The following is a 26,748-nucleotide window of genomic DNA, read 5'->3' on the forward strand; positions in this document are numbered from 1 at the left end:
CAGACAGGTAAATCATCGCCACGGGCAGCGCTGTGCCCTCCTGCTGGCCGCGTGAGGACTCGGAGCCTCGGCGTGCGGTTAAAGGGGGGGGGGGTGCGTTTTATTTGTCCGTTCTATAGGGCGAGGTGGGGACAAGGGAGAAAAGCAACGCGCAAGTGTCACCGTGACGCTCCGTCAACGCTAATAATACCTTGGCACTGGGAAGGCCGTAATTAGGAACGATGGGGGGGGTCAGCGTGGACAAACCGCGTGATCGCACGCTTCTTGGGGAGGGCGAGGAGTAGTTGGGGGGGGGAGTTGGCGGGCATTCCCGATTAGAGGCTTTGCCGTGAGAGAGGCAGCACAAGATGACAGATTGGTGCAGGAGCGTGGGACAGGTGGGACGTGCGCTTCATCACGGCCCGGGATCGCGAGCTGATCTTCTCCGCAGGATGGTGAACTTGGAATGAATGAGAGGGGCGGGGGGGGCAGGGGGGTTTGGTGGGGGGAGGGTGAACCAAACATGCGAGAGCAAGCACGCACAGTGCTCAAGTTGAACTGGAGAGAAGAGCCCCTTTGGTCCATTACTGTTAAGTGTCGCTCAGGCCGAGACTGTTTAAACAAACGGAATGAACTGTGGAGCTCTTGATTGTTACTTGAGATCTGGGGGCGAAGTCGATATCTTTGATCGGTGATTCATGGCAGCGCCGCCGCCGAGGACTTGGTTGGGCAGTTACTTAAGCCGAGTGCATCTTGGCTTGAAGTGCAACTCGAAATATACTTATTGCAGAAGCTGATCTGTTTTACTTCTCGAAGTGGCCCAACCCACTGTACAGAGCAGAAGGATTTGAGCAAGTTTCTTTGGGCAGAGCGCTTCATTTATTTATCGTGAGCCCCTTCGTCTGAGTGATGGCGAACACCAATAAAGCAATGTGCGGCACTACCTGTCGTACGCATTACTCAAAATTGTGCGAAATTGCATCCAATATCAACATCGGACGTCATGCAAGTGATACGTCGTGTTAGCGATGGCGTTTACTCCCATTTGACATTGGCACCACGGTGCAATAGACCTCCCCAACACTAGATTTAGAGACGTCTCTAGGAAAGGCCACGGCAGAAAGGGAAATATGAAAATATGAATCTGCGTAAGAGAGGGCGCCTAACAATGCAATGTAATTTGGATTTACACAAGGTCTAAATCTGGAGAGGCTGTACAGAATCGGTGGGCATATTTATTTGATAGAGAGGCAGTTGGTCTAAACATTGCCTTGAATGCCTCTACCTCCAGTTGCCGAGGAGCTGCAGGAGCAAAGTGAACCATGGCATACACCATCGAGAAAAATGCATTGTAACCTGTGCGATTCAATGTACGCATCGTGAGATTGAGAATGAACACAAATGCCATTTTGATCCATCTAACACTTAATTGCAGCTGCATCTCGAGTTGCTGTACGAAGCATCAGGACATGAGTATGCTGGGGGAGGTGATATATTTATTTATATTTAATAACGATAAAGATTTGGTAGAAAAGAATGACAGGTTGCAAGGACTGGATATCAGGGATGTTGAAAACTTTAGAACTGCGTTTTGTGTCTAGTTTGTTGTCCTTCCCCCGCACCTCCGATTAGCGCGGTTGACGACGTACGGTGCGAAAGAAGTTCAACTTACCAACATACGTCTAGGGGGAAGGTAGTTCCAGACAATGGGGGCAGCACAAGAGAAACGAGGTGTGGGCACGTGCGCACGCTCACAACAGTTGGACTGAAGTCTGCGTTCCCCTCTTTCTGCGTGAGGTGTGACGGGGGAATCGCTGCGAGATTTCTGAGCGGCGCTTTTTTTTTTGCCACCACTCGCTGGGCCCTCGCCCCAGACGCCCCCCCACTGTGCGCCCCCCTCTATTCGTGGAACGGCTGGCGGAGCAAGGCAGGGACCGCGTGCGCGCGCGCGCGCCATGCGGCTTTGACAGAAGCGGACAGTTGCGAGCGCGTGTTTGTTGTTTATTAGGTCAGAAAAAAGTTGTTGACAAGGCAGTTTCCAGAAATCATCTGACGTCTATTAATACCCCGGGCTTTGCTGATTCCGTGTGGACGAGAGGAGTTAACGGGGAGTGGTTTGTTAGCGGGACCGCTGTGATGCGTGTGTACGCGCACGGGGAGCGGTAGCGCATTGTGTGTGTGGCGAAGGGGGGTTTAGCTCGGCGGTTAGCACACGACGCTATGAACCTGGCGTTCCACGTGCATTTCCTGGCCCATGGCTCACATCAGTGGCGCGAATCTGTCCGAACTGGTCCCCGGTTCTCCCCCCCTCCTCTAGGTCAACTAGGCCTTAAGTGAGTATCTGGTACGGTGTGTAAACATCGGCACCTGGTGAGACGAAGGTTGGCCAAGCGTGCGGCTGTCCACACCGCCCCGTTGTGCGCTGTGCCAAACGTAATAGCGCTCACTCCGCGAGGCTGTTAAAGACTTACAACGGAAGATGTTCGTGTTTTGCGTACGCACCTGTGCGGGGGTACGAGCGCTCACGTGACTTTTTTTTTCACGTTGCCGCACATATGTTTCATTTGTTTGGCTCGTGTTCACTTGATACTCCGTGTCAGCATGTGAAAAGCATATTTGAAAACAGCCCCTGGCTGGAAATTGTCCAGCGCATCAGAATGTGTGCCCGCATAAATTCACCGCTGACATGCCCGTCAATAGCCCCTCTTGGTTTCCGCTCAAATGTGTACGTACGGAGAAGCCAGGTGAGCATTTGGAATTTCGATTTATTTTGGAGAATGCGATGAAACGAATGCACCCGTGTACAGCACAGAGTGGCGGACTGCGTCATTCTGTTCACCGCAGCCTCATCGCTGTAATTGCTGAGAGTATAAGGTAGCACAGTTTGAAAAATGAAGAATAGGTTCTACCCTTTTTGGCAATAAAAAAAAGGTGTTAAAATGTTCAAACACCAAATAGAAACCTTTGGAAGGAAGCAAGTTCGCATTAACCACACGTACTTGTTGTGAGCATGCAAACAAACATGCTGTGATGATATATGCATTGCCTTTGATTGACACCAGAGACAGCTTTCTTTGGGGCCTAGAAAGGGTTAAACCGATTCTTATTTTTTCATACTTTGATATTGCCAGAAAGGTCCCATTTTGTAACTGTAGCACAGTTGGTAAGCGTTGCATTGATGTGTGGCATGAACCTCGTGAGCTCAGTGTGATTTCCGATCAAGGCGAACGTCAGTGGCGAGTGGTATCTGAACTGTCCGGTCCCATTGGCCCCTCTTACTAACTTGCGCTCACCGGCGTGGTGAAGTGTGGTCAACACACACACACACCCATGGCCAACATGGTGTGGGGAAGCGTTCAATCAAACCAGTATGATGACAACGGGGTTGTAAATTGATTGTTTTTTAATATGTTTGTGGTAATGTGCAAACATGCATATTCATAAATTTAATATACAATGGCAACATTGTTTTAACATTTATACACACATTTTAAAGCTTAAATAGCTTGTTCGTTCGTTAATACAAGTCAACCAAATTTATTTTTAGAAATAAATTTTTCCGTAAAACTGCATCTGAAATGAAGAACCATACCCCATGATGATTCAAGGAAAGACTCTTACAGTACCGAACCTCCATCTCGTTGGAGTGCTTTGATTTGGCTCAATGAGGATGTGCCAATTCCCAGAGGTGGGACAAAGTCATTGTTATGCAAGTCCAAGTCGAGTCGCAAGTCATCAAATTCATGACTCGAGTCTGACTCGAGTCCAAGTCACATGACTCGAGTCCACATCTCATAGGTGGGACAAAGTCATTGTTATGTAAGTCCAAGTCGAGTCGCAAGTCATCAAATTCATGACTCGAGTCTGACTCGAGTCCAAGTCACATGACTCGAGTCCACATCTCATAGGTGGGACAAAGTCATTGTTATGCAAGTCCAAGTCGAGTCGCAAGTCATCAAATTCATGACTCGAGTCTGACTCGAGTCCAAGTCACATGACTCGAGTCCACATCTCATAGGTGGGACAAAGTCATTGTTATGCAAGTCCAAGTCGAGTCGCAAGTCATCAAATTCATGACTCGAGTCTGACTCGAGTCCAAGTCACATGACTCGAGTCCACATCTCATAGGTGGGACGAAGTCATTGTTATGCAAGTCCAAGTCGAGTCGCAAGTCATCAAATTCATGACTCGAGTCTGACTCGAGTCCAAGTCACATGACTCGAGTCCACATCTCATAGGTGGGACAAAGTCATTGTTATGCAAGTCCAAGTCGAGTCGCAAGTCATCAAATTCATGACTCGAGTCTGACTCGAGTCCAAGTCACATGACTCGAGTCCACATCTCATAGGTGGGACAAAGTCATTGTTATGCAAGTCCAAGTCGAGTCGCAAGTCATCAAATTCATGACTCGAGTCTGACTCGAGTCCAAGTCACATGACTCGAGTCCACATCTCATAGGTGGGACAAAGTCATTGTTATGCAAGTCCAAGTCGAGTCGCAAGTCATCAAATTCATGACTCGAGTCTGACTCGAGTCCAAGTCACATGACTCGAGTCCACACCTCTGCCAATTCCTACGTATCGTCATGCACCCCATAACTCACAAGGTTTTAATAGGGCACATTGTGTGAAATTCCATGAAATTGTATACACGTCCGTTCATTCATTGATTTACACAGCGTTCATTGACGGACTTTCACTTTCACATCGAATTTAATTGAATACAAAATTACTTTTTAAATGCCCATTAAATCCATGTATCAAAGATGCAGCTAAGTATGTTGTACATATATATCTCGTTGTATTCTATATATACATCTGTACTGTATACACTTATATTCAAGCTAGCCACGCTTATTAATACCTAGGACATCGATATCGTTATGCACGCTCGCGGCAATCAAAAGTCGCGTCGCGGATTCGTCGCCTCCCGTTCGGCGCCCCCCCCCCCTCCTCCTCGTTCTCACCGCGCGTTTCCCCTCGGGTCTCCCCGTGGCGTCGTCTCCCGGCTCGACCCCCGGCCTCGTCGAGGTTTTGCCTCCACGTCCCCCGAGCGCGCCACAGTCCACGGCAGTGCGATTCGTCTCCTCCTTAAGAGGGGGGCACCCTTCCAGTGCCGCTGGAAGCAAAGCACCCGTGCTGCCAGATCTGCGTCTCATCTGGCTAAACGGACACGCCGCCTCCTAAGGTTTCAATTCTCTCGCTCCCCGGTACCGACTTTGACGCGCTGCTCCATCCATCCATCCAGTAGCCATTCCTCTCTTCAAAGGACGTGCATTGTTGACACTTTCTGCTTTTGGGTTTAAACTAAACATTCTTCTTGTGCACTGCGAATCCTGCAGACTTTTTTTTCTGTCTCTCTCTCTCTGCCTCCCAGTAAGTGAAACCCGAGCCGGTGTTTGAGAGCGAGCGAGCCTTAGCGGTGGCCGTGTAAACCCTGCCATAGCAACTGTGCTCGCACTGATGGAATCGGAGGCAATGAAAAGATTGAAGTGTTTATCTGTACGTGTGTCTGTTTATGTAAAGTATTTGGTATTGAAACATTATTGTAAACAATTCCCATCGGTGTGATTATAATTATTTGTAAACCTATATCCCAGTTTTTTCCCCCATTGCCACCTAGTTAGTATTTTATTTTGCCTTCATCATCGAGGTGTCTTTATTCGGATTGAGTAACGACCTTTATTTAATCAGGTGACAACCCGTTCAGATTTCATGTCGCTTTAGCAAAAGGAGATCTGTGAAAGTTATACTGATGCATGTTGGACTTCTTTCGCACCGTACGTTGCCAACCGTGTTAATTGGAGGTGCATCTGGGAAGTTTTAATTGCAACGGTGCAGACATCGATCGTACCGTTTCGTTGCGAGCTGTTTTGACACTTGGCAATTGAGCTGTGGCACCGGCGGTCTCTAACGGCAGCGCAGGTTGAAAGAATGAAGTGGTGGCAAGACCTTGCGTCGTTGTGCCATTTGAGGCTCCCGTATTGCCTGTTGCTTTGGTGTTGTACGTCCCGCACTGGTCAGCTTGTTTTGTAGGCAGTTGCGACGCATCGTGCGGAGCGAGAGAAAGTTCTCAGGATTGTCTCCGCAGGCCAATCGCGTTGTGTTCATTTCATTTACGGTCGCTTTGTGGTGTTGCCCTTGGAGCAAACATGGCACAGCCAAAGCACATTCGCTGCGGTGGCGAGATTTTAATTACCTCGCCTGGTATGCGGAAGGTCGTGGGTTCGTTCCCGACCTGGATACCTGTTGTATATTTGGAGTTGGCATGTTCTCCCCGTGATCGTGTGGATTTTTCTCCGGGTCCTCCGGTTTTTCCCGACATTTACACTATTTAGCTGCTATAAATTTCCACGTGATGAGTCCCATCATTGGGCTATCATTTGTGGCCAGGTGGCTTACAGAAAAAGAGCTATAAAGCTCAGTCGGCCTTGCCTGGTAAAATAAAAAATGGTCAAGTGAGCTAAGTTACATACTGTGATTTTGCCTGGGATAGTTGGAGTACAGTACTGTGGACAAGGACAGCAGTCAATAATAACAACGTACTGTAGCCTCATGGGCAAATAAAGCTCCTTTTACACACAGAACCAAGTGTTAGTTTAATTTATTCTGGGCGTAATTAAATCAGGACGCCCCCCCCCACCCCCACTGCTCCCAGTGGATCCTAGTCAGTGCATTTCAGACCAGCTCCGGACGGCTCGCGTGTTCCAGGTCTTGAAGGTTGTGGCGATGTTCTGGAAGCTGTGCTCACGGCGAGTGTGCGTTGTTCACGGTGGCTTGGCTTGAAACGTTTGGCTCTTTGTGCGTCGGGACAGACAAAAGGCACGCCGCGAAAGCCGCCCATCATCTTGTGTGGTTGAACCGGGAAGCAAGTGTTGGCCAGCGGCACTTTCTCATTCACACTTTTGTTGATACCGAGTGATGTGGTCAGCATTCAGGTTTTGTACGTCTTTAAAATGCCATGCTTCTTTTTACTTGAACGTTTATTGTATTTATAGGTTTTTTTCTTTTCTTTTTTTATGAATGTGCTATTGAAAATACTAATGTTACATTTGGCTTGTGAACCAGGGTAGAAATGGTGGTGGGACATGGGGCTTTAGCTGTGTGTAATTTGACAAGACTATAACGTCTGTATAGGACTAATAACGCCAGTACATACTGTAAAACAATTTTCCAAAGAGAAAAAACGCATATCAAGTTACTCAAATTGACGATAATTGTGATAACTTGCACCGATTTTTATCAAGCATATGGGTATAATTTTTTAAACTCTTATCCAAAACGTTGCCATTTCAGTAACACTTAGAGAAAAAATATCGAGCTTTCAGCAAACTCGCCGATTTGATTACAGCCTTTGAGCCGGAACCTTATGAGTGTGTTTGTAATGAATTTAAATGCATTTTTCCCTCCACGAAACAAGCTGTTCACGAGTTGGCCAAGAAAGCCTGTCTGTGAATGAAGTCAAGGCCGTGTTTGTCATCCGATCTCATGAATGCATAAAAGTGCGTTGGGATGCCGAGTAAACCTTATGCGCAATCGGCGAAAGACAAAGTTTGCTGACCGCTCGCTCGTTAGCTCACCCGTCGTACTCTCGCTCTTTCGTTTGCTCGCGCACGCGGCTTTCTGGCTCCGTACGGGGTCCTCTTGTTTTTTCCCCCTCCACATTTAGAAACATGCTTTATTGAGTATTTGGCTGCTATGAATATCCACAGGATAAACCGCTTCGTTAAGCTATCATTTGTGGCCGGGTCGCTTCTGAAAAAGAAGCGAATCGCTCAGTGGGCCTTAACCTGGTAAAATAAAAATAGTTTAAATCGTAATAGTACAGCCGGGACTGGACAGACGGAGCAGAGAGGGTTGTTGGGAGTGGGGGGGGGGGTGGAACAGGGAGTGGGGGGGGGCAGAGACAGCGCAGGTTTCCCTGCAGCAGAATGTCACAAAGGCCGTGGCGGCAGCGGCAGCAGCGCTGGGAAAGCGGAGCGGGAGAGCGGGCGAGCGGCGCGGATCGGGTTTCTGGCCGTGCCACAATAGCCTGCAGTCCAGGCTCACCTCAAGCGTGCGGTGCCCTCTTCCTGCCGGCTTTGTCCGGCCTCGGCACCGTGACACGGGTAAAATGTTAATTTTGCTTCAAAAGCGCGCTTCAAAGAGGGGTGGGTGGGTGGGTGGGTGGATGGGGGGGTTTTTTCCACGGCCAGATTTTTACCCCCTTTTGTTTTAACCGATATGCTTCTGTTTATTATGGGGGTTTTTTGGGGGCAGGTTGGTGGTTTGCGTGAAGAATAATAAAACTGTCGTGAATTTGTTGTGGCAATTAATAAACGTAAATTTATCCGACGCGCACGCCACGCTGCTTGTAAATATTTAGTTTAGCGATGCAAACTAAATTCGTGTAGCGTGTATATATATTAATAAAGAAAACAACTCTTGCTCAACAAGGAAGGTGTGTGTGTGTACACAAGGAACTAAGCGATGCGTGGCGCTTCTCGCAGCACAGCTGATCGTGAATGTGTGAATGCGGATTCCTGCGCCCATCGTCTTGTCACCTGATTTCTAATCCAGTGACACCTTTACTGCCCTTTTACTATTCTTACAGAATAAGCCCTTAATTTAACCCACATGCCATTTTATTTCTCGTCCTAGTCCACTTGCCAACGATATATGTCTAAGACATAGATCCCCCCGTATAGCACGAACAGGCTGTACTGTTAGTGAGCACCAATGAAGGCCGGCACTGCGCATGAGAGGGGTGGTAGCCAGGACCATGCCCAGCCTCCTTTGTCTCCCCCAGTGCTGATGTTTGCACACCGCACCAGGTGCTCATTTCAGGCTGCGTTGATCTAGGGGAGACCCAGGACCTGTTCACATAATCGTCAATGGTGTGAAGACTGTGAGCCGGAATCGAACTCGGGTTGCCGATTTCGTAGCGCAGCATGCTAATTCTTAAGCTATCACCATATGATAACGATCCCCCGTGTAGCCGAAACAGGCTGTTGGGGCAAGTGCTGTTCGCGAGCACCGATGAAGGCCGGCACGGCACTGAGGGGGGGGGGGGGTGGCCAATACTACGCTCGGGCCACCTTTGTCTTTCCAGTGGCGATGTTTACACACCGCACTCGGTACTCATTTGAGTCGACCTAGGGGAGGCCCATGACGGGTTGACATAATCGTCAATGGTGTTGGCGCAGCGCGCTAACCGCTGCTATACCACCGCTCTCCTTATACATATGAGCGCACACGCACACAGTGCTTTTTAACATTCGCTGTAATACGCACAAGCACACCGCAGCACGCGCACTCCTCGCCTAACGCCCGTGACCCGTCCGCCGTCGATCGACGCCACGCGCGTTGCGCCGCGTGCGCCGTAGCGGCGGCAGCGGTGGCACGACTCCGGCTCACGGCGGCGTCGCTCGCGGGGGGTTCGTGCGCTGCGCCCGTGCCGCTGGCGCGTGAATCCCCGGTGCGCAAAAAACATTCACCGGCTGGGGAAGGCGGGCGCGTTCTCTCGCCCCCCACCCACCCACCCACCTTCCTCGACGAGAACGTCACTGCGCACGGTCCCCTCTAACCACTCCCTATATATGGTGGGGCTTCCCGCGGCGTGGGCCGCAGAGTGCGCGTGACGGTGAAATTATAGGTGCCCTGATATTTGAGGCGGCCTCAGCAGCGGCAGCAGCGGCGGCGAACGTCCCCCCCCCTACCACCAACACCACCGGCCCCCCACCCCCACCACAACCACCACGACCACCACCCTCCCCGCCCTTCCCTGTTGGCCCGGCCGCAGGGGACAAGAGGGCTCCTCGGGCGGGCTTGGGTTACGCGCTGAGCGGTTAGCTCAGCTGCTCGGCACGCTGGCTCGCGGGGTGTTAATGTTGCTCACGGCACCGGAGGCTATAGGATAGCCACGCAGATCGCGCGTGCACCCGCCACCAACGCCGCCGCCGCCACCACCGCCACCGCCGTTGCGTCTCAGCCGCTCGAGGTAAGGCGAGATATTCGCCCGGCTTTGAAAAGCGGAAGGGGGTTTGCCCGCTTGTCTGTTTATGAACTCCGCTTTTTGCGAGCCCGGGGTCACCGTATCCGAGATGGTGCTCGTTGCGCGATTACGGCTTAGTTAGACGCGTCGGGCAGCCCCCAGTTTTTTCGGCCCAGGCGGGAGCTCACGCGCCAGGCTGCGTGGGGTGCCGTCAGTGACCGGTGAAATGCGTTGGGGTTTGTAAATTGTTTGGCTTCAATTTTTTTCCTTTCTGCGTTGATTTAAAAATTTGAGAATCATGCACTTTTAATTTCTGGTTATTTTCTTTTGCTTGCAAAGGATGTCCAATTCTGAAATCTCTGGGGCACTGAGAGAATACGGTGAATTGACATCGCGATAGAAATGTGTAAATCTCAATTGTTTTTACACAGATGCAATGCGGATACTTACGTTTGCTTATCAACGTTTTACATGCTTGTATTTTTTACGTTTTGTATGCATTTCAACCTGATGTGAATAATAATACACAATCATCAACATTGACCATAAGTGGCGACGATTTTTCGTATCTCTTAACTTCATTTAACAGTCTAATCACATGGGGAATAATACAACGCATCACGAGATGTGTCCCCAGCGCTTGATTTGTCCCGCACACCGAGTTCTCTCCCTGCACGTGTTTTTCATTTCCCAAATGCGAGCTGCAAGCTCGGCTGATACGATTTGGTGAGAACATATTTATACATTCATACAGAGCCCTTTTATTTGCTGACAAGTTTTATTTATTAAGGAAAGGTTAAAGTTACGCTCGGTTAATGTGCACCGCGTTTATTGTGTCCGCATGGCCTCCGAAATAGAATTTTGTACACTTAAAACAGCTTTTACGCTTACTTTTTTTATATGTTTTCAAGACGTTGCCGCATACTGCTCTGTCACGAGTGTGTAGGAAGGAGCTAGTGCATGCAACAAACGTCGAAAGGAACAAGATGCCAGTTTTATTTTTCATTCCAGTGCAGATGTACGGCTATTGGCAAGTGCTTCCCTCGTCTGTAGGAGAGAGAGAGAGAAACACAGAGAGCTCGGTCCCTAGGGTCCACCAATAGCCGTGTTGCGGAGATATTCAGCACAGATATTCTGGATGTCTTGGGCAGGTTTTTATAGTTGCGCGCCTGCTGTTGATCATGCAGCCCCTGCAGACGCATCGCATATGAATGCTTGACATGCAGATTTATTTCTGTCGTGCCTTTGAAATAGATTCCCAAACATAGGTTCCGTGAACTGACATTATTGTACGCTCTACAAGGTAAAGGATCTTTACAAATAATAATAATGATGATGATGACGATGATCTTCATCATCAGTGTGGAGGTGGCTACGGTCATCGCTTAAGATTTGTGATCTGGTCAAGTTTGCTTAAAGTTATACTTATTACCTTTAAATAGTGTATTTTAATATGTAGCATATGTTTCCCCGTTTCCCTTGAAAATAAATATGATTTATACATTTGTAGATATATTGTACCTTTATAAGTAAGCGTTGCAGGATGTGCATAGGCATGCATGTACACACGAACTTTTGCAAGCGCTGTGTGTATGGGAAATTTTAATGGTCGCGCACGTTGAGAATCTATGCATGAATCTTTCTTTCCTTCCATTGCACTTTCCTACACAACGCCTTGCACTGCTTGGCATTTGTATGTTCACTCGTCCTGAAACTTCCTCCAAACCCAGCAAAACAAACCAGGAGCCTTGCGCCGGGGCGTTAGTTTATTTCTTTTTTTTTCGTTAACTGCAAATCAATCTAAAGAACAACAAAGGGTGCTTCAGCCCAGGGCCCTTTGGGCGATGGCAGGAGAGTCCGGTGGGGTGGAGGGAGGATTAAGCTAATGAATGATGCTGAAGGAAGCTTTTTGATTCCTTTGTTTAGTGGATTAGCTTCGTCCTCGTAGTCTGTTAAGTCTGCGCCGCTCGGAGGGAGAGGCGAAGTGGGGGGGGGCTTCTTCCTGCGGACGCCGCTGCTGCCGCGTTGCCCCCCGCTCCGACCGACCGCCGCTATCTGCCCGGGAAGCGCTCGCGCCGCCTCATTCGCCGCCACGCTGCGCCGGAGCGAGGTCGCTCCCTTGCAGCTCCCGGTCCCTCAAGCGGCGGCCGCCCGGCCCTCCCGACCCCTTATTTCTTTTTTTTTTGAGCCCCGAGCTCGGCCGTGTCCGCCCGCAGCTTTTGCCCGCAGTCCAACCATGTGGATGTTTTTTGGCTAATTTTTGTTTCAATTGCCCTCGGCTGCTGGGGATACTTTTTTTGACGCGCGCGAGAAATGGACTGTTAATGCGACGGTGGCGGTGGTGGAGGCGGCGGCAGCGACGGCGACGGCTAAAGTGTTGGGAAACACGGGTTTGCGGAACGCACGGGAGCACAGTCGGCCCGTGATCCCGAACGGTAAGCAGCAGCAGCAGAGCAGTCCCGGTGAAAGCGCAGATCTCCCAGCGAGCAGCGCAGTCTGACACCACAGGCAGGGAACTAGCAATCGTGTCGAGCAATAGTGAACTTTTTTCAGAATCTGTTTGAATGATTTTGCTCGGTCGTAGTCGGCGAGTTGGTGTTTGCGCCCGTTCCATTTTGTCGCTCTTACGTTTTTTCCCCTTCTCTGTCCGCACTGCTGCGGGCCATTGGTCCGTAGCAGTGCGTTCTGGTTAGCAGTGAGACGATGTAGACACCGCTGTTGTGTTTATCCGTCTGCCGTACAATGTGTTCGGCGCTAATTCGCGTTCGTTTCCCAGCTCGCATTTGGTGAAACACACAGGACCTTTGTGCGGCTCGCATCTAATTGCGTACGGCGTGCCGGCCATCCCTCTGCTTGCAATAGAGACTGGCTATGTGTTTATAATGAGTTGCACATTTAACCTTGGTGCGTATTCATAATTTAAGTTTGTTTTAAAAGGTCAGCGGAATAAAGGCAAAGCTATGCATAAAACATAATTCATTTTTCGACTTGGTTTGCCAAAACATTTTCAATAGTTAAAGCGTCTCGTTTTAAGAATAATATCATTTGCGGTTGACTTTTAATTTGCCTGAGAGTACAATAAGCGTAGTGTGAGGGTTTTTATGCTCAATGTTGCGACGTGCACATGATTTGCAAGAGCACATCGTGTGCTCGTGCAATTTCTAGATTGGTGAATAATTTGTCTTGTAAAAGTGTAGCTTGCCGTTCACGTCTCTGACATTCATGCCGGCCAGAGTTGCGCTTTGACCGCATTAAAGTTATCGAGATCGTTTCCAGCGTTATAGAAAGAGGGCAGCATCAAAATAGCATTTGTGTTCCCATGGGGCCTCTGAAAAGTAACTTTAAACTATTGCACGTATTGTTTGTTTTCCTTTTATTTATATGTTCAACAACACGAAAAGACGCAGGCTACACGGGATCAACGCAACCGGGATAATCTGGTGGAACTAAAGGAGCCCCTAGTTGTGGTCTCGGAGAGTAAGTGAAAAGCAGAGGGGGGAATGCATGGTTTGTTGTTAATTTTCTCTTTGGGCCTAGTGGCCACCAGCAGTTTTGATAATTTTCGACTGGTCCCCATCCGTTCGTTAGCGCTGCCTGCATACGAGTGGCCATTGTTTTTAGTGTGCGCGACTGGATGTGTTGGCGCGGCGGTGAAACGACGTAAGATTGAGTCCAGGCTGCGAGTTCGTTCGCACGCTGCGAGTTCGCTCGCAGACTGTTTAATAACTATAAAAATTTTATTACAACCCTGAGTCTACTGGCTGTGAAAACCTCCTCATGCCATGTCGAACATAGCAGTCATTTGAGCATACTTCACCACGCAGGTCATAGCAGATAGATAGAGAGTTTGGGTGTTTGGCGGCGGGGGAAACTGGTTGAAATTTCACGAACCACTGATGTTATTTGCGACCGGGAATCAAAATCTTGATTTATACTGGAAGAATCCGATGAGCTTTCAAGCCTTTCAAACTTATAGCGCAGTGCGCTAGCCACTGCGCCACCGCTCAACTCAAAATGCTGTTTACCTTTGTAGAATGTTACTCGTGGAAGTTTTTCAGCCTGGTAGTTTGGAGGAGAAATGTGATCATCGATGTTGACAGGTTAGGCACTGGAGAAATGTGAATGTGAGATCGTTCTCATTGTAATACGCATATGGTAGCTATGGTGGTGCTAAAAATCACGTTAAAGTAGACAATGATGGTGAGATGTAAGCATTAACTTGTTCTTCTGAATGATAAACCTTTCCTCGGTGATTGAATTCTAATTTAAACATGTGATATAAATGTGTAAATTCCAGCTTTGTATTATCTTACAATTCATTAGTTGGCAGAATGTATGTACATTGGCACCGCGGTGGCGAGATGTTAACTCTCTCGCCTGGATTACAGGAGCACATGGGTTCGATCCCGACCCGGACGCCTGCTGAATAGTTGTAGTTTACATGTTCTCCCCGTGGCCGCGTCGATTTTTCTCCGGGTCCTCTGATTTTTCCCTCCGCATTCATAAACATGCGTTTAGAGTATTTGGCTGTTATAAATTTCCACATGGCAAGCCACTTCATTAGGCTATTACTTGTGGCCAGGTCGCTTTTGAAAAAGCGCTATTTAGTTCAGTGGGCCTTACCTGGTAATTAGAAAACAATAATAATTATTTTATTATTTTATATGTAGGTCTTTTTTCGCTCCGTACATAGCCATGCTAATCATACTTTACAGGATGCTATTTCCAAATTATTAAACATTTGCTTCTTAATGCCTTGTTATTTATTCTTACCTTACTACTAAATATGTGCATGTAAAAAAATAAAAACATTATCAAAGCTTTTATTGTTTCGGTTGCTTTGCTCGAGCAGAGAGACAACACATTTATTTTCCCCTGTTAAATGTAAGTGCACGATTGTATCTACCGTCTCTCTTTCCGCTGGTAATGCCATCCCAGTGCCCGACCCACAGTTACCAGGAAATGTTGCCAGTGGCGCAACTATGTACTTGCGAACTCTCACGGAATAAGGGCCCCGAGTGTTTCGGCAATATATTTCATTTTTTAAGTTAAGTGGCCATACTCCATCATGACACTGTATGTTTGCGTACAATAAGAAGGTTTTGTTTAGTTGCACTTTTTCCACACTGTTTCATATGACATGACAGTGTACTTGAAATAAACATGTTAAGTGTATTTTCGCCGTTTGAAGGATGTCGTGGGAAAAATATTAATTGGCGATACATTTCTTCCATCAGGATGATTCTCAAAATGATTTCCTGATTCTCCATGTTATAAGATGCTCTGGAGAGTAAGACTCAACCCAAACTTGTCAATTTAATTTCTACAAATCTGGTCCCACACACCCGCTTACGGGATTATAATACGCACCGCCAACTTTTTATTTGAAATACGACAAGGGAGGGCGTGAAATTAATTCTCATAATCTGAAGAATAGGCTTCTGTTAACTTTTGTCCATCTCGTATTGAAGGAGAAGCAGCTGCATTTCCTTCGACATAAACCACCCCGGCTGCATCTGCAATTCATACCTTAGATCTGCGGAGCTGTCGGTGAAGGACGTTTGGAGGCGTTTAGCCTTGAATGCGGGAATTCTGTGCCGGTGCTGTCTGCGGCAAGTCTTCCGTTGCATTGAGGAAATTGGCGAGCAGGCGCGCACGCGGAGCTCGCCACAGACTTCCAAGTGTTTCGCGATTGAGCGCGGCACATTAATAATGCGTTGAATAAACAACCGAGCGGAGCGGACACCCGGCCGCGCTAAGAAACTTTTGGGGCATGTGTACAGAATGCAGGCAGCGTGCCTAGCTGTCTGAGCAAAGCATAATTTGGTATTGTAAGGTCAAGTGCTTGGTGCACGGGTGGGTGTTCATTTGTCTTCCGCACCGTCAGGAATGGTAAAAATTGCGGCGTAACACAACACTATAATGGAGATGACTATAATATCTGTGCGATCTGGCCTTCAAAAAAAAATGCTGGCCTTCTCATTTTATAATTCATACAGCGTGCGCACGTGATGAGATGGTTCGTACCAAGTTTTTTTGTTTTGCAGTACTGTAGGCGAGCAACTCTTTTCTTCTCGTGGGTTTTCTGCGGGTGTACGTGTACATTTGTGTGTGTGTGTCTGTTGTTGGGGTGTTTATGCAGTACATATTGAAATTATTGCTGATGGAGCAAGGTGGCTGCTTTTTATTTAGTTTTTCAAAGCTTGCTTCATGGCTTTTTGGCCAAAACACTGACTTTATTAAGCAATGCTTAGGGAAAAAAAAACCTTACCTAGGCACTGCCAAAGATATTATTTAGTTTAATGTGTATTATATAACAACATAAATAACTTTATTTTTATGCATATTGCATATCTGGGTAAATATTACATATCAATGTAAATATAAAAAATGCTGTAACTTTGTTTATATATGCACACCTATTTAATCGCCCAAGTCTGTCGTAATATTTGACGAACAATATTCGTGTACATTACAGCTGTAGATTCTTAAAATGACGATTTGGTGATTATTATATCAACCAAACACAAAAACATGAATACAGCATACGCAATAGCATAGCGGCAAAGGAAATGGGCATACATGTATTTTCTGGCCACATACAGAATACATGATACTAAACAAAATCATCATATTACATCCTATAATATGTTTTACTTATATTCATGTTGTTGGCGAAAGCATACAATAACTGAACATAGCAGTGAAAGAAAACAGACACTAGGATTTATGAAAATGCAGTGTGCAAGGCATCTATCAATTCCTCAGAACTGTGTATAGTTTTTTTATCAATCGAAATGGTGTTTTGTGAAGCTTGCTGGGTGTTTTATGGTGGAACGCTGCTAAGGTGCATGCATAGAGGATACAGTCTGAGCGCACAGGTCAAGATGCCTAGACAGCCACATTTATTACTGTCCACTTTCAACAAGGAACACCACAACATTGACCCAGCCGTAGCGCATCCTTCCCGCACGACCTGCGTGCGTTTCCCTTGTGCCCGGCTAAACGGGCTCACTCGGCTGCCGTGTTCGCCTTTGTACTGGACTCAGGTGGCATAGCAGCGGAACTCCCACCCACCGCCCGGGTTAGTTTCTCCGCAGATTAATTCATGCTTCGGCATGTGCGAAGTCACGTGCGTGCGGACAGCTCCGATTGTTCCCTTGCTCAGACGTGGAATTCGTCGTTGTGAGGAGCGCACTCTCGATGGAAGTTTGGTAAGAGCTAAAACTTGTTGAAATGCCCAAACTCTGCCGTCTAAGCAAACCTGTTCAGTGGTGTTGGACTGCATTGTTCTCTTGTGTGAGTTGTTTTTTATAACATAAATGTAGGGGTTGCATTCATGCATTGACCCTCGCTTCGCTGGTTATCAGACAGAAGTTTTATATTCGAGCCGTACGGCTGCGGCGGCATTACTTTTTGACAAATCGCTTTCCCGCAGAAACAACGCGTGTTGGTTACCGCTCAACGGTGCAACGTCAGGCGGATCGAAGCACCTCCAGCACCCTTTTCAAAGTGATACTGGCTGCGATGGGCTTAAATGTGCATATTCGTTAATGCGTCGCGCGTACGGCAATGCATCAAATACACGCACACGAACCACTGCTTTAAACTCCATATGCTGTCGTAAATTGTGTACGTTCGAAGCGGGCAAAACATTTTACAACCAGGGAAAATAATGCGTTGATATATTGGTATGGTTGATTTTAGGCCACGTGATTTTGTCATGGTTGTTAAATACTGTGTTATAATGTAAGGCATGGATTTTAATTAATGTGAATTTGAATGAGCCCATCCTTGGCGGTCTGATGTTTTCCCCAATAAGAGGCATGTGCACAGGTGTTTCAATGTTACGATTTATACCAACCCACGTATAGTAGTTTCTGCTTTTGTGAGTTTACACAGCTCTGTATATATATAAAGCCCTTGTTGAAAAAGAAAGCAGACTATCTCGTAACACAGTATCATGGATGAACATGGCTTTGCGCTGTCGTGTTTAAAATGTGTGGTTCATATGTGTCAATACGTTTGTGATTACGATTTTGTTTTGCACAGTTTTATTGGAACAATTCTAGACGAGCGTCCAGTTTTCTATTTTTCCTTGGAAGGGTTACGCTTCCCACACAGAGATGGAGCATATGTGCGTCATACACTGTACAGACAAGTACACACAAACCCATATATCATGGCAAAATATTATAACTAAACTGGGGTCGGAAGTAGTGGCGCAGTGGTTAGGAAACTGTGTTAATAACTCAGCGTAGGTCTAAAAACGATTTTATTTTTATTTTACTAGGTAAGGCCCACTGAGCTATATAGCTCTTTCAGAAGTGACCTGGGCACGAATGATAGCCCAATGAAGTGGCTTATTACTGGGAAATGTATAGCAGCCAAATAGTCTAAACGCATGTTTCTAAATGTGGAGGGAAAAACCCGAAGAAAAATCTACGCGACCACGAAGAGAACGCGCTAACTCGAAATATACAGGCGTCAGGGTCGGGATCGAACCCATCCCGGGCGAGGCAGTTCACATCTCCTAGGCACTGTAGCTCCCCCATTCCTGGCAGTGACTGACATCGGTAGCCAGCGAGATTTGAACTGTGACCCCCTCCCCCCCTGGACACTTCACCAACACGTCCTGTGAACCGACTTGGTGAAGTATGTACAAACATCCTCCCCATCTCCAACACCGCTTGGGGGAGGCCTTCATCCAGGAGCGCATTGACAAACAGCGGTTATGGTCAATCGTTATTATATAATCGTGCTGTATTATTCGATTTCTATTCACGAGGATTGTTTGCGTACCTTTTGTGGAAAATCACCAACATTTAGGAAAACCCTCCGAAAGCCACCGAAAATAAATACATCGATCATGATGTGAAGCCACTTAGTTTACAAATGTCTACGCTAGTGCAGTGATACAGATATGGTTACAGTGGTAATACAAGCGGTGCTAATATGCAGCAAATATAAACATTGTTATTCAGCGTAAACATTAAATAGAAAAACATATTTTCAATTGGCCGCGAAAATTCAGAGCCAGGAAAAATTGACGCGACTAACACGATTGGTGGGTTTAAATTAAATTACCATACCGAGGTTGTGGTAATTGCTTAATTCCCATCACTGTTAGGACAAAGATTAAAAGAGTTTAGAACTGATCTTTATTGTTTGACTAAAGTAGAGAGTGTGAGTTGTTGGTCTCCGTTAATCCTGACCCAACATTACCTAGCGGTCTGATTATTTAGGTAGCCCAGTGGCTATTTAAAGCGCAGCCTCGATTTTTTTGTACGTCATTTGATCTTGTGGACTAGGAGTGGAAGGATTGTGTGTCTGTGTTGTATGGAGGAAAAAAAGTGCTAACATGAATTTTAAAATGTGCTTCTTTAATAAAAATACGTTTTACGTCGAGTAAATTAGTTGTTGGATGTATAATTTCGTTGTTGAATATTTCAACTTTTTACACATTCGTTTGTTTACTGTGTTCTGCTTCGAAAAGAACTCCACATGTACTTTTATATCTGTCTGAGATTATAAAACTCCTCCAAAAACAGAGACATCATACCAAATCTTCAAACATTGTCGAAATTGCACACATAACACACAACTAAAGCAACATTATTTCCTAATCTGTCTTTGCACAATAAAATACATTGATTCAAATAATAATATACTGCAACACATTTACAACATTTAAATATTGACGGCCACTGTGACTGAGAATAAATGTGTTTCCGTTGTAGCAGGTGACATCAGATTAAATTAACACCTTAAAAGAACCGCAAATGTGCTCTCTATATTAGCTATATATGCATATTTTTTAAACCTGTTAAGACAATTCAGCGATGTTGTAATCTTAAAAAAAACACTGAACACGTTCGTCAGCAACGCTGCCTTTAAAGGAACAATATTCGATCGGTGATGTTGCGTGCAATGGTCCTTCATCGTACCGCATGAAATGAACGGAACGATTTCTTCATAGCACTTCCATTTTTCGTGCCATAATTTCGACTTTCATGGGTTGTTTTTTTTCAGGCAGTTTTCTGGACAAGTTTTTTTTAGCTTGTTTGTTGTGTGGCACGCGCGCAGTGCAATACTGTGTGTAGTTTTAACAGCACTGCCGGGGAGACGGCAAAGGAAAAACTGCCACGGCTATCCCCCCCGTAGTTTTAGTTCAAGAACCCTCGTACAGAGCAGCGCGGAGGCGGTCGGGTCAAGAAGGGGCGGGCGGGATCAGATGGGATGGAGCCTGAGCCACGGACCTGCCCCTTTGGGCAGAAAACTTAAGATGATGATGATGAAGAAGTCAAATCTGGACACTGTCACAACGCTGCTTGGAGACGGCGGGGTCGGAGATGGATTCCGGCGGTTGGAGTCCTCCACGCGGCTTGGATCTTCGCGTGTCCTTGGAGCGACGAGCCGGAGAGAGCGAGGAAGGCCGGCCTTCCTCGCCTTCCTCGCTCTCCCTTACCTTGTCGATGCAGCTGGCAAACTCCCCATTTCCTGTTCCCATTATTGACAAGCTTCAACAAAAAAAAATTCCCCTGCGGAAATCCTCGTTGCAGTGACAGCAACGGGGCAGATAAGCTTGGGGGGGGGGGGAAACTCCGGCGGCTCCCTTGCCCCCCCCCACCACCCGCCAGCGCTTCTCTTTCCCACTCTCTCCCTGCACCCCTCCTCCTCCTCCTCCCGTGGCCTCCTCGCTCTCAGACATCAAAGCGTCAGTCCCTGCTGTGGTTGACTTGTATTGCTTTCCGAAGATGCTGGCCAGAGCCCTTGTGTTGAAAGCTTCGCGGGCAGAGTCTGCGTAATGGGTCAGGTACAAGGCTACGAATTGTTTGCGATTGGCAATAGCGGATCGGAGCCAGGGTCCGTGCAATTCTTCTTTTTTTGGTTAAAGCAGGGCGGCAGCGTACGAGTGCTTGTTTACACCAGGTTCAGCTCTCTGGCGGAATGAGCGTTGCCAGTCGTTGTCTGCGTTGGCAGTGCGAGGGTAGACTGCACGCCAGCTTTGAGTGACTTCACTGAAGGATATAGGCTCCGGCGGGAAGTCGGGAGTGGGGGGGGATCGCACCCTGCTGCTTCAGTAGTTTGGTAATGCAAGGTGAGTTTGAAGTTTACACAGTGTCTTTTGAAGGTAGGCTAACATGTGAGCTCGTGGGATGGCATGTTCCGCAGAGATTGTGTTTTGTAGATGTACATTAGCCGCACGAGCACACTGTGTTGACGGAAAAGTGTTAACCATTCCACATCCATTTTATATTCGTATAAACTTGAGTGTATAACGAGTGCGGATTACATTCGATGTCAAATGTATACGTGTCGTTATTAACTTTGGGCCTGGAGTTTCAGGTTAGGTGACTGTCTGAATTTGTTGATTGTTTCACATGTGATTGATGTTTGTGAATTAATTAGATTTGCTGAGTTAGATTGATTTGCTCAAGTGGCGTAAATATGTACACATCCAACTGAAAGATAAAAAATACATTATCTGGGAATGCAACAGTTTGCAGTGGTATACACTAGTACAAATAACACAAAAATCAACAAATTCATCAGCAACGCGATGGCCTAGAAAGGGAAATTATATAACAGGTGATGTTTCCGGCAATAGCTCCTCTTCATAGCACATACATAGAGACACCAGAGAGAGAGGGAGGATAATAAGACTTGCAGGCTGTACTTTACACCATGGGACCAGATCAGGATGAACTGAAACGTAGCAATTGTATGATTGCACGCTGGTATCATGTTGTATTTGTAATTTTTTACATTTAGTGATTTAAAATTGATGAATTCACTTCGGCTATGTGGTTTAATCAGGGAAATTTTAAATAACCCCTTCCATTTTATAATAATTGCATTATAAAAAACTGATAGTAGTGGCACAATGCTGGACTGATCGCAACCATTGGCAAGTTTCGATTTAAAGCTTTCGTGACAGACCTGTTCTCCACCTGAAGACGCTGCTTGCGTTGTGGCCGAAACGTCGTGAGAATTATTTTATTATGTTTTATTTTTAGTATGTTATTATTTTCCTTCTACGTGACTTTACCGAAAGAACCAAGAAGACATTGGCAAGTTAGTTATCTAAACAGGCCCGGAACTCCACCACCTTTTGGCAACCCGTACCGATCATGAGGAAGCATGGTTAAACAGCTCCCATACGTTCATCCAGCAGCGGATCGTAAAATGACTATTGGTCGTGAAAGCCTCCGTGTTAAACTGAAAATATATACATTGGCGTCAAGGAAAATAAACTGTTTTCAGTAAAAAAAAAAGTGTGCTCACGACATAATCACAAAAATAGTCTGGTAAAAATCGATGATCGAAGATCATGCGCGGTTCGCCGAAACAACAACAATCAGCACGTGTGTTGCGCATAGCCCTAAATATATCTATACACGCTGGTGCTCTCATCGAGATAAACTCGACACCACCCGTGGGTATCCCGAAACCCAACTCTCCGTGGGCGAATGTGCCACCCGCCTAATCTGAAGTCGTCAAAACCAGCGGCAAAAGCCTGGCCGCGCCGCTCGAGAGGGCTCAGTTTCCCCAGTGCACAAGCGGAACGCCGCACTATTGCGTGCTTTCGTCATCAACAGCCATCTTCCATCGTCATCAACGGTCATCTCCTCACCTCCAAGAAGTTCAATATACATACATACATCCGCTGCCTGATTGCACTTTTGCATTTATCGTTGAGTAGATATGTAAGTAAAATGCGGGCACAAGCAGCAATGGCATCTTGGGGACGAGCTTTTACGTGCCGGAGAATATGTAGCAATGCCACGTGACCCATATGGATCGAAACATGAGCAGTGACAAAACAAAATGGAACAAGCTGAAACTTGCACAACGAAGCATGGGGAGATGCTTGCTGGGAATTCTGCGGAGAGACAAATTGAGGAGCACATGGATCGCAGGACAATTCAAAAGTCATAATTTTCACTTGTAACAAAAGTAATTGAGCTTAGCCATCTCCAGAAGGGTTAATGTCTGGTGGATGAGACCAATGACAGAATGGGTGGCATAACGAGGAACATGCCCCATCTGATACCATTGTTGAGATTAGCTCGTGTGCCGGTTAGCACAGTTGGCTATGTATGGTGCAAGCGAAGTTCTACATACATTAAACTACTTTGGAATCACAGGACCACGGGGAATGGCGACTGCAGGTGTGGAGGTCTTCATCCAGCAGTGCATAGAACATGGTAGTTGATGATGATGGTGACAATGGACAGCACGAATGACTATGTGTGAACCTATTGCCGGATCCAGTAAAAAAAAAAAATAACCCGAATGAAAATTGCTCTTAGTTCAGTATATAAGCCAATGTCAAGCAAGGGTGATTATCACCTGAGGTGTCCCATGCAACTGTGGCCACTGGTTATCGCAGAGGCTGGGTTGGATGGGTCACGTGCGAAAGGAGCTGTGCCCTATGACATTCCCTGAGTTATGGGCAGCCGGTATTGATTGTGCCTGTGTGAGAGAGATGTGCCAATCGCATCGTGACTGAGATTTATGCTGTGTTGTTTATGAGCCACACGGAGATGATTATTATTTTGTCTTTGTTATGAAACTCCGCAGCTCAGATGAGAAAAAAAAATGAATTGGCCATTGTCAAATTTTTCACCATAGTAGGGCATAGCTGGGAATGCGTTTGCAATGTGAGCAAGTCTTTTCCATCAACTTTATTTAAACCAGGTGAGAGCCGATTCAGACGAATCGGATCCTTTTCAGGGGGGGGGGGGGGAGGGACATAGGTCACATCGACCTGGGTCACGAAGCAGTGTCTGCCTGAACAAAACAATAAAAAAACACCATAGTGAAACCAACATTCGACAATTGCATTTTACGTTTAATTTCCAAATGGATGAAAAGAAATGTTTCAGCCGTATGTGCTCGAGTAAGCTATTCGAAATCCACGTCTAAATTTGCACGGCAAGCCCCTCCGTGGCTCGATGTTGGCTGGCACACTTTTTCTCTTTTGTGCAAGCGACGGGTTGCGCTCGGGTATCTGTTGTTCCCCAACGGACCTCACCGACGTCAGCTCCAAATTCGGAGGGCCCACCCCCCCTCCTAAACCCGGCAGCGGTCGACAGTGGGGAATCTTGGCGTAGGTGGAGTTTGCGTTCCAGCGTGTCACGGTCGCATCACCAGATGCTCCGTTATTGTTTATGTGCCGTGCGATGACTGCTGTGCCCCCCCCACTCCCGCGTGTTTTGTTCGCCGTCCAAACCCAGGCTCCCTTTGATTTACATTCCGTGAGCACGCACGTGCACGGGACGTGCGTTGCTCAGAAGTAGTTTTAATTAGCGCGGCAGTTGTTAAAATCCTCGCGCTCATTCTATTAAACGGGGTAATTAATGCTGCCGTGCGCCATGCCAATGCCGCCACATCGTTTCTGATGTGGTTTGAGGTAATGGTCCAAGTGTGTAATGATGTCCTAGCAGATCTACATCATGTGAATATTACAAAAGAAAAAAAAATGATTGCAAAGTGATTTCGTTTGTAGCTGTCGGCCAGATCGGCTCGGGCGTATTATCACTGTGTGTGTGCGCGTGCATGCGTGCGGTATGTGTCCGCGGGTCAATACACGGTGCTTTTGGAGCGTTTCGAAGTTTGGTATTAATCGCAGTAATCAGCTGGCGGTCAGGATGGTTTCCGACTGAACACTGCGCGCGTCTTGATTGGAGCAAGGAATGCAGCTCAATATCGTTTGGTCAATTTAGGAATTGAGATTATCCCACAAGCACCAAATCGGCAAAGGCCTCGTGCGCATCTGTGCTGGCACGGTTCGTGTATGCTGCCGCCACTGTGGTGCGTTGGCCATTGTTGACGGTCGTTCGATGGCTGTATGTTACGTAAAAAAATTGGTTTTGAGTATTGCGTATCCTGGCAGAAGATGCCACGAACAAACAGACGAATGCAGATCCTTAAATATATAAAGCTCCATCGCGGTCACTTCAAGTGACGTTCTACTGCAGACTCCCCGAGTGTTTTTTTTTAGTTGCTTAGTGACACGGGACTCAACCGCACTCACCTGCTCACCTGCCCCTCGACAAGCAAGACCGGAGGTCTTTCTTTTTTCACGAAGAAAGGCGTGGCCATTAAGAGTTAATTGCGTGATTTGGCTTGCGCCTCTGCAGTCGCAGGTGCCTGCCGGTCGAGGCTGAGCGGACAGCATAGCAAGCCGCCACTGGCCGGTCCGCACGACACGTGCGGTCGATCCGATGGTGGTGGATCCCATGGCCACCTCGTCACTGGCACGCACGGGACACATGTGGGCACAGCTGAGCGATTTGTTTTTTCCCGATATTAAGAACATCGCACGAGTCGCACTCGTTACTGCTCCTCACGCGGAAGGGACGCTCTGAAGTGCCACGCGTTGCACACTCCGCGCACTCCCTGACGTTGGGCAGCATTCGGCCGCTGATCCATCGTTCATGGTGGTCGGTGTTTGGCAGCGTTCACAGATTCGAACCATCTTGACGGGAGCCATCACGTCAACCCTCCTGCGTATGTATCATGCGCCCCATTACTGGGTAACCATACGACTGTGGTGGCAGGACATGAGAGGACACAGCCGCTGGTCATTTAACATTACCTAGTTGACACGCGCTTTCTTATTGTGAATGGTGGCCCGTAAGTAAGTAATCCACATTTGTTTATAAGCTGAAGGCCATCGTGCCTCAAATCGGTCTGCAGTTTATCGAATTCCCCCCCTGTGAGAGCTTTGCGGCCGTGACAGACGGGGAGAGAAAACCGTTTTTGTAACCGCCGGTTTGCGGTGTCTGCTGGGTCATCTGTATCCGCCACCCCCCCACCCCCATAGCATTGTGCAAGTAAAATAATCCAGCAGAGCGCAATAATTATTAACTTTGGGGACAGCAGCCTCTTTGCTAAACAAGTGATGCCTTCCAACTGCAGCAAGGAGATCATAGTCATCATAGGCCTCAAATTTCCTCATCTTGGCGATGGACTTTGGTAGGCACGGGCATAATTAAAGCCCATGGCAAAACGTCCGCAAATTTCACACTGATTTCGAATAGGGAACCACCGCCCCCCCCCCCCCCATGGTCGAGTTGATAACATCTAATCATCAACAGCCTTGACGAGGGCCTCTCCAAGCGGTCACCATCTCTCATGGATCTGCGATAAAACAATCCACCTATCTACCTGCACACGAGCTGATTTGATCTGATCCATCTCCGTGATGGACGCCATCTCGGATGCGTTTCCTCTCTCGGCTGGTGACATCTCACTCGTTAGATAAGGGCCCGGTTGGCTCCACTTATTTTCACGAGTGCGTTTTTTTCCCTTCCTTCCCGCAGCCACACTTTCTACTTTGAGTTCGTAAATGTATTTTTCACCCGCTTTGTGATCCTCCGACGTTTGCAGTCCTGCTCGCAGACCCGACTTTGGGTGGCAGCAGAGGCTGTGCCTTTGGGCAGAGTCGAATCTCTACGATGTGTGTGTTTTTTTTTTGAGCCGTAACCGCAAGCTCGTTCGGCATTACTCTCTTGGCTGGCAGCTTCCTCGGGGAACTGAATTCACGTGAGACATCACAACCTGAAAACACGGCAGAGCTGTACTGCAGCACAACCGTGAAAATCTTCGCGGCGGTGGTGTGTTTGAAGCCATGCGCGTGTGCACATTGAACAAAGGTGACGCGGTCTGCTCTTCAACGTGCGCCCGTACCCTTTTTGTGTTGCAGGCGAAGAAGGCTCGACTTGACTCCGAGTCAGATGCCTCAGAGCCTCAAAAGGAGAGGTAAGGAACAATGGGGGGGCGGGG

At 47.3% G+C, this 26,748-nt stretch overlaps 1 protein-coding gene across 18 annotated transcripts in view; it reads left to right on the forward strand.

Annotated features, from left to right (window-relative positions):
* Nucleotides 1-26,748, forward strand: part of LOC144935803 (protein phosphatase EYA1-like) — a 146,427-nt gene that overhangs the window by 51,113 nt on the left and 68,566 nt on the right. For 13 of the 18 annotated variants that reach the window (XM_078862562.1, XM_078862565.1, XM_078862571.1 and 10 more), the window contains one exon: nt 26,669-26,724. In XM_078862562.1, coding sequence (XP_078718688.1) covers nt 26,669-26,724 — 56 coding nt within the window. Of the gene's footprint in view, nt 1-6,684; nt 6,699-9,807; nt 9,958-12,052; nt 12,387-26,668; nt 26,725-26,748 lie in introns of those variants that run through there. The other 5 variants (XM_078862570.1, XM_078862575.1, XM_078862572.1 and 2 more) reach the window with 5 other exon arrangements.

This window comes from Lampetra fluviatilis, chromosome 14 (assembly GCF_964198595.1).
Source record: "Lampetra fluviatilis chromosome 14, kcLamFluv1.1, whole genome shotgun sequence".
NCBI classification, from domain to species: domain Eukaryota; kingdom Metazoa; phylum Chordata; class Hyperoartia; order Petromyzontiformes; family Petromyzontidae; genus Lampetra; species Lampetra fluviatilis.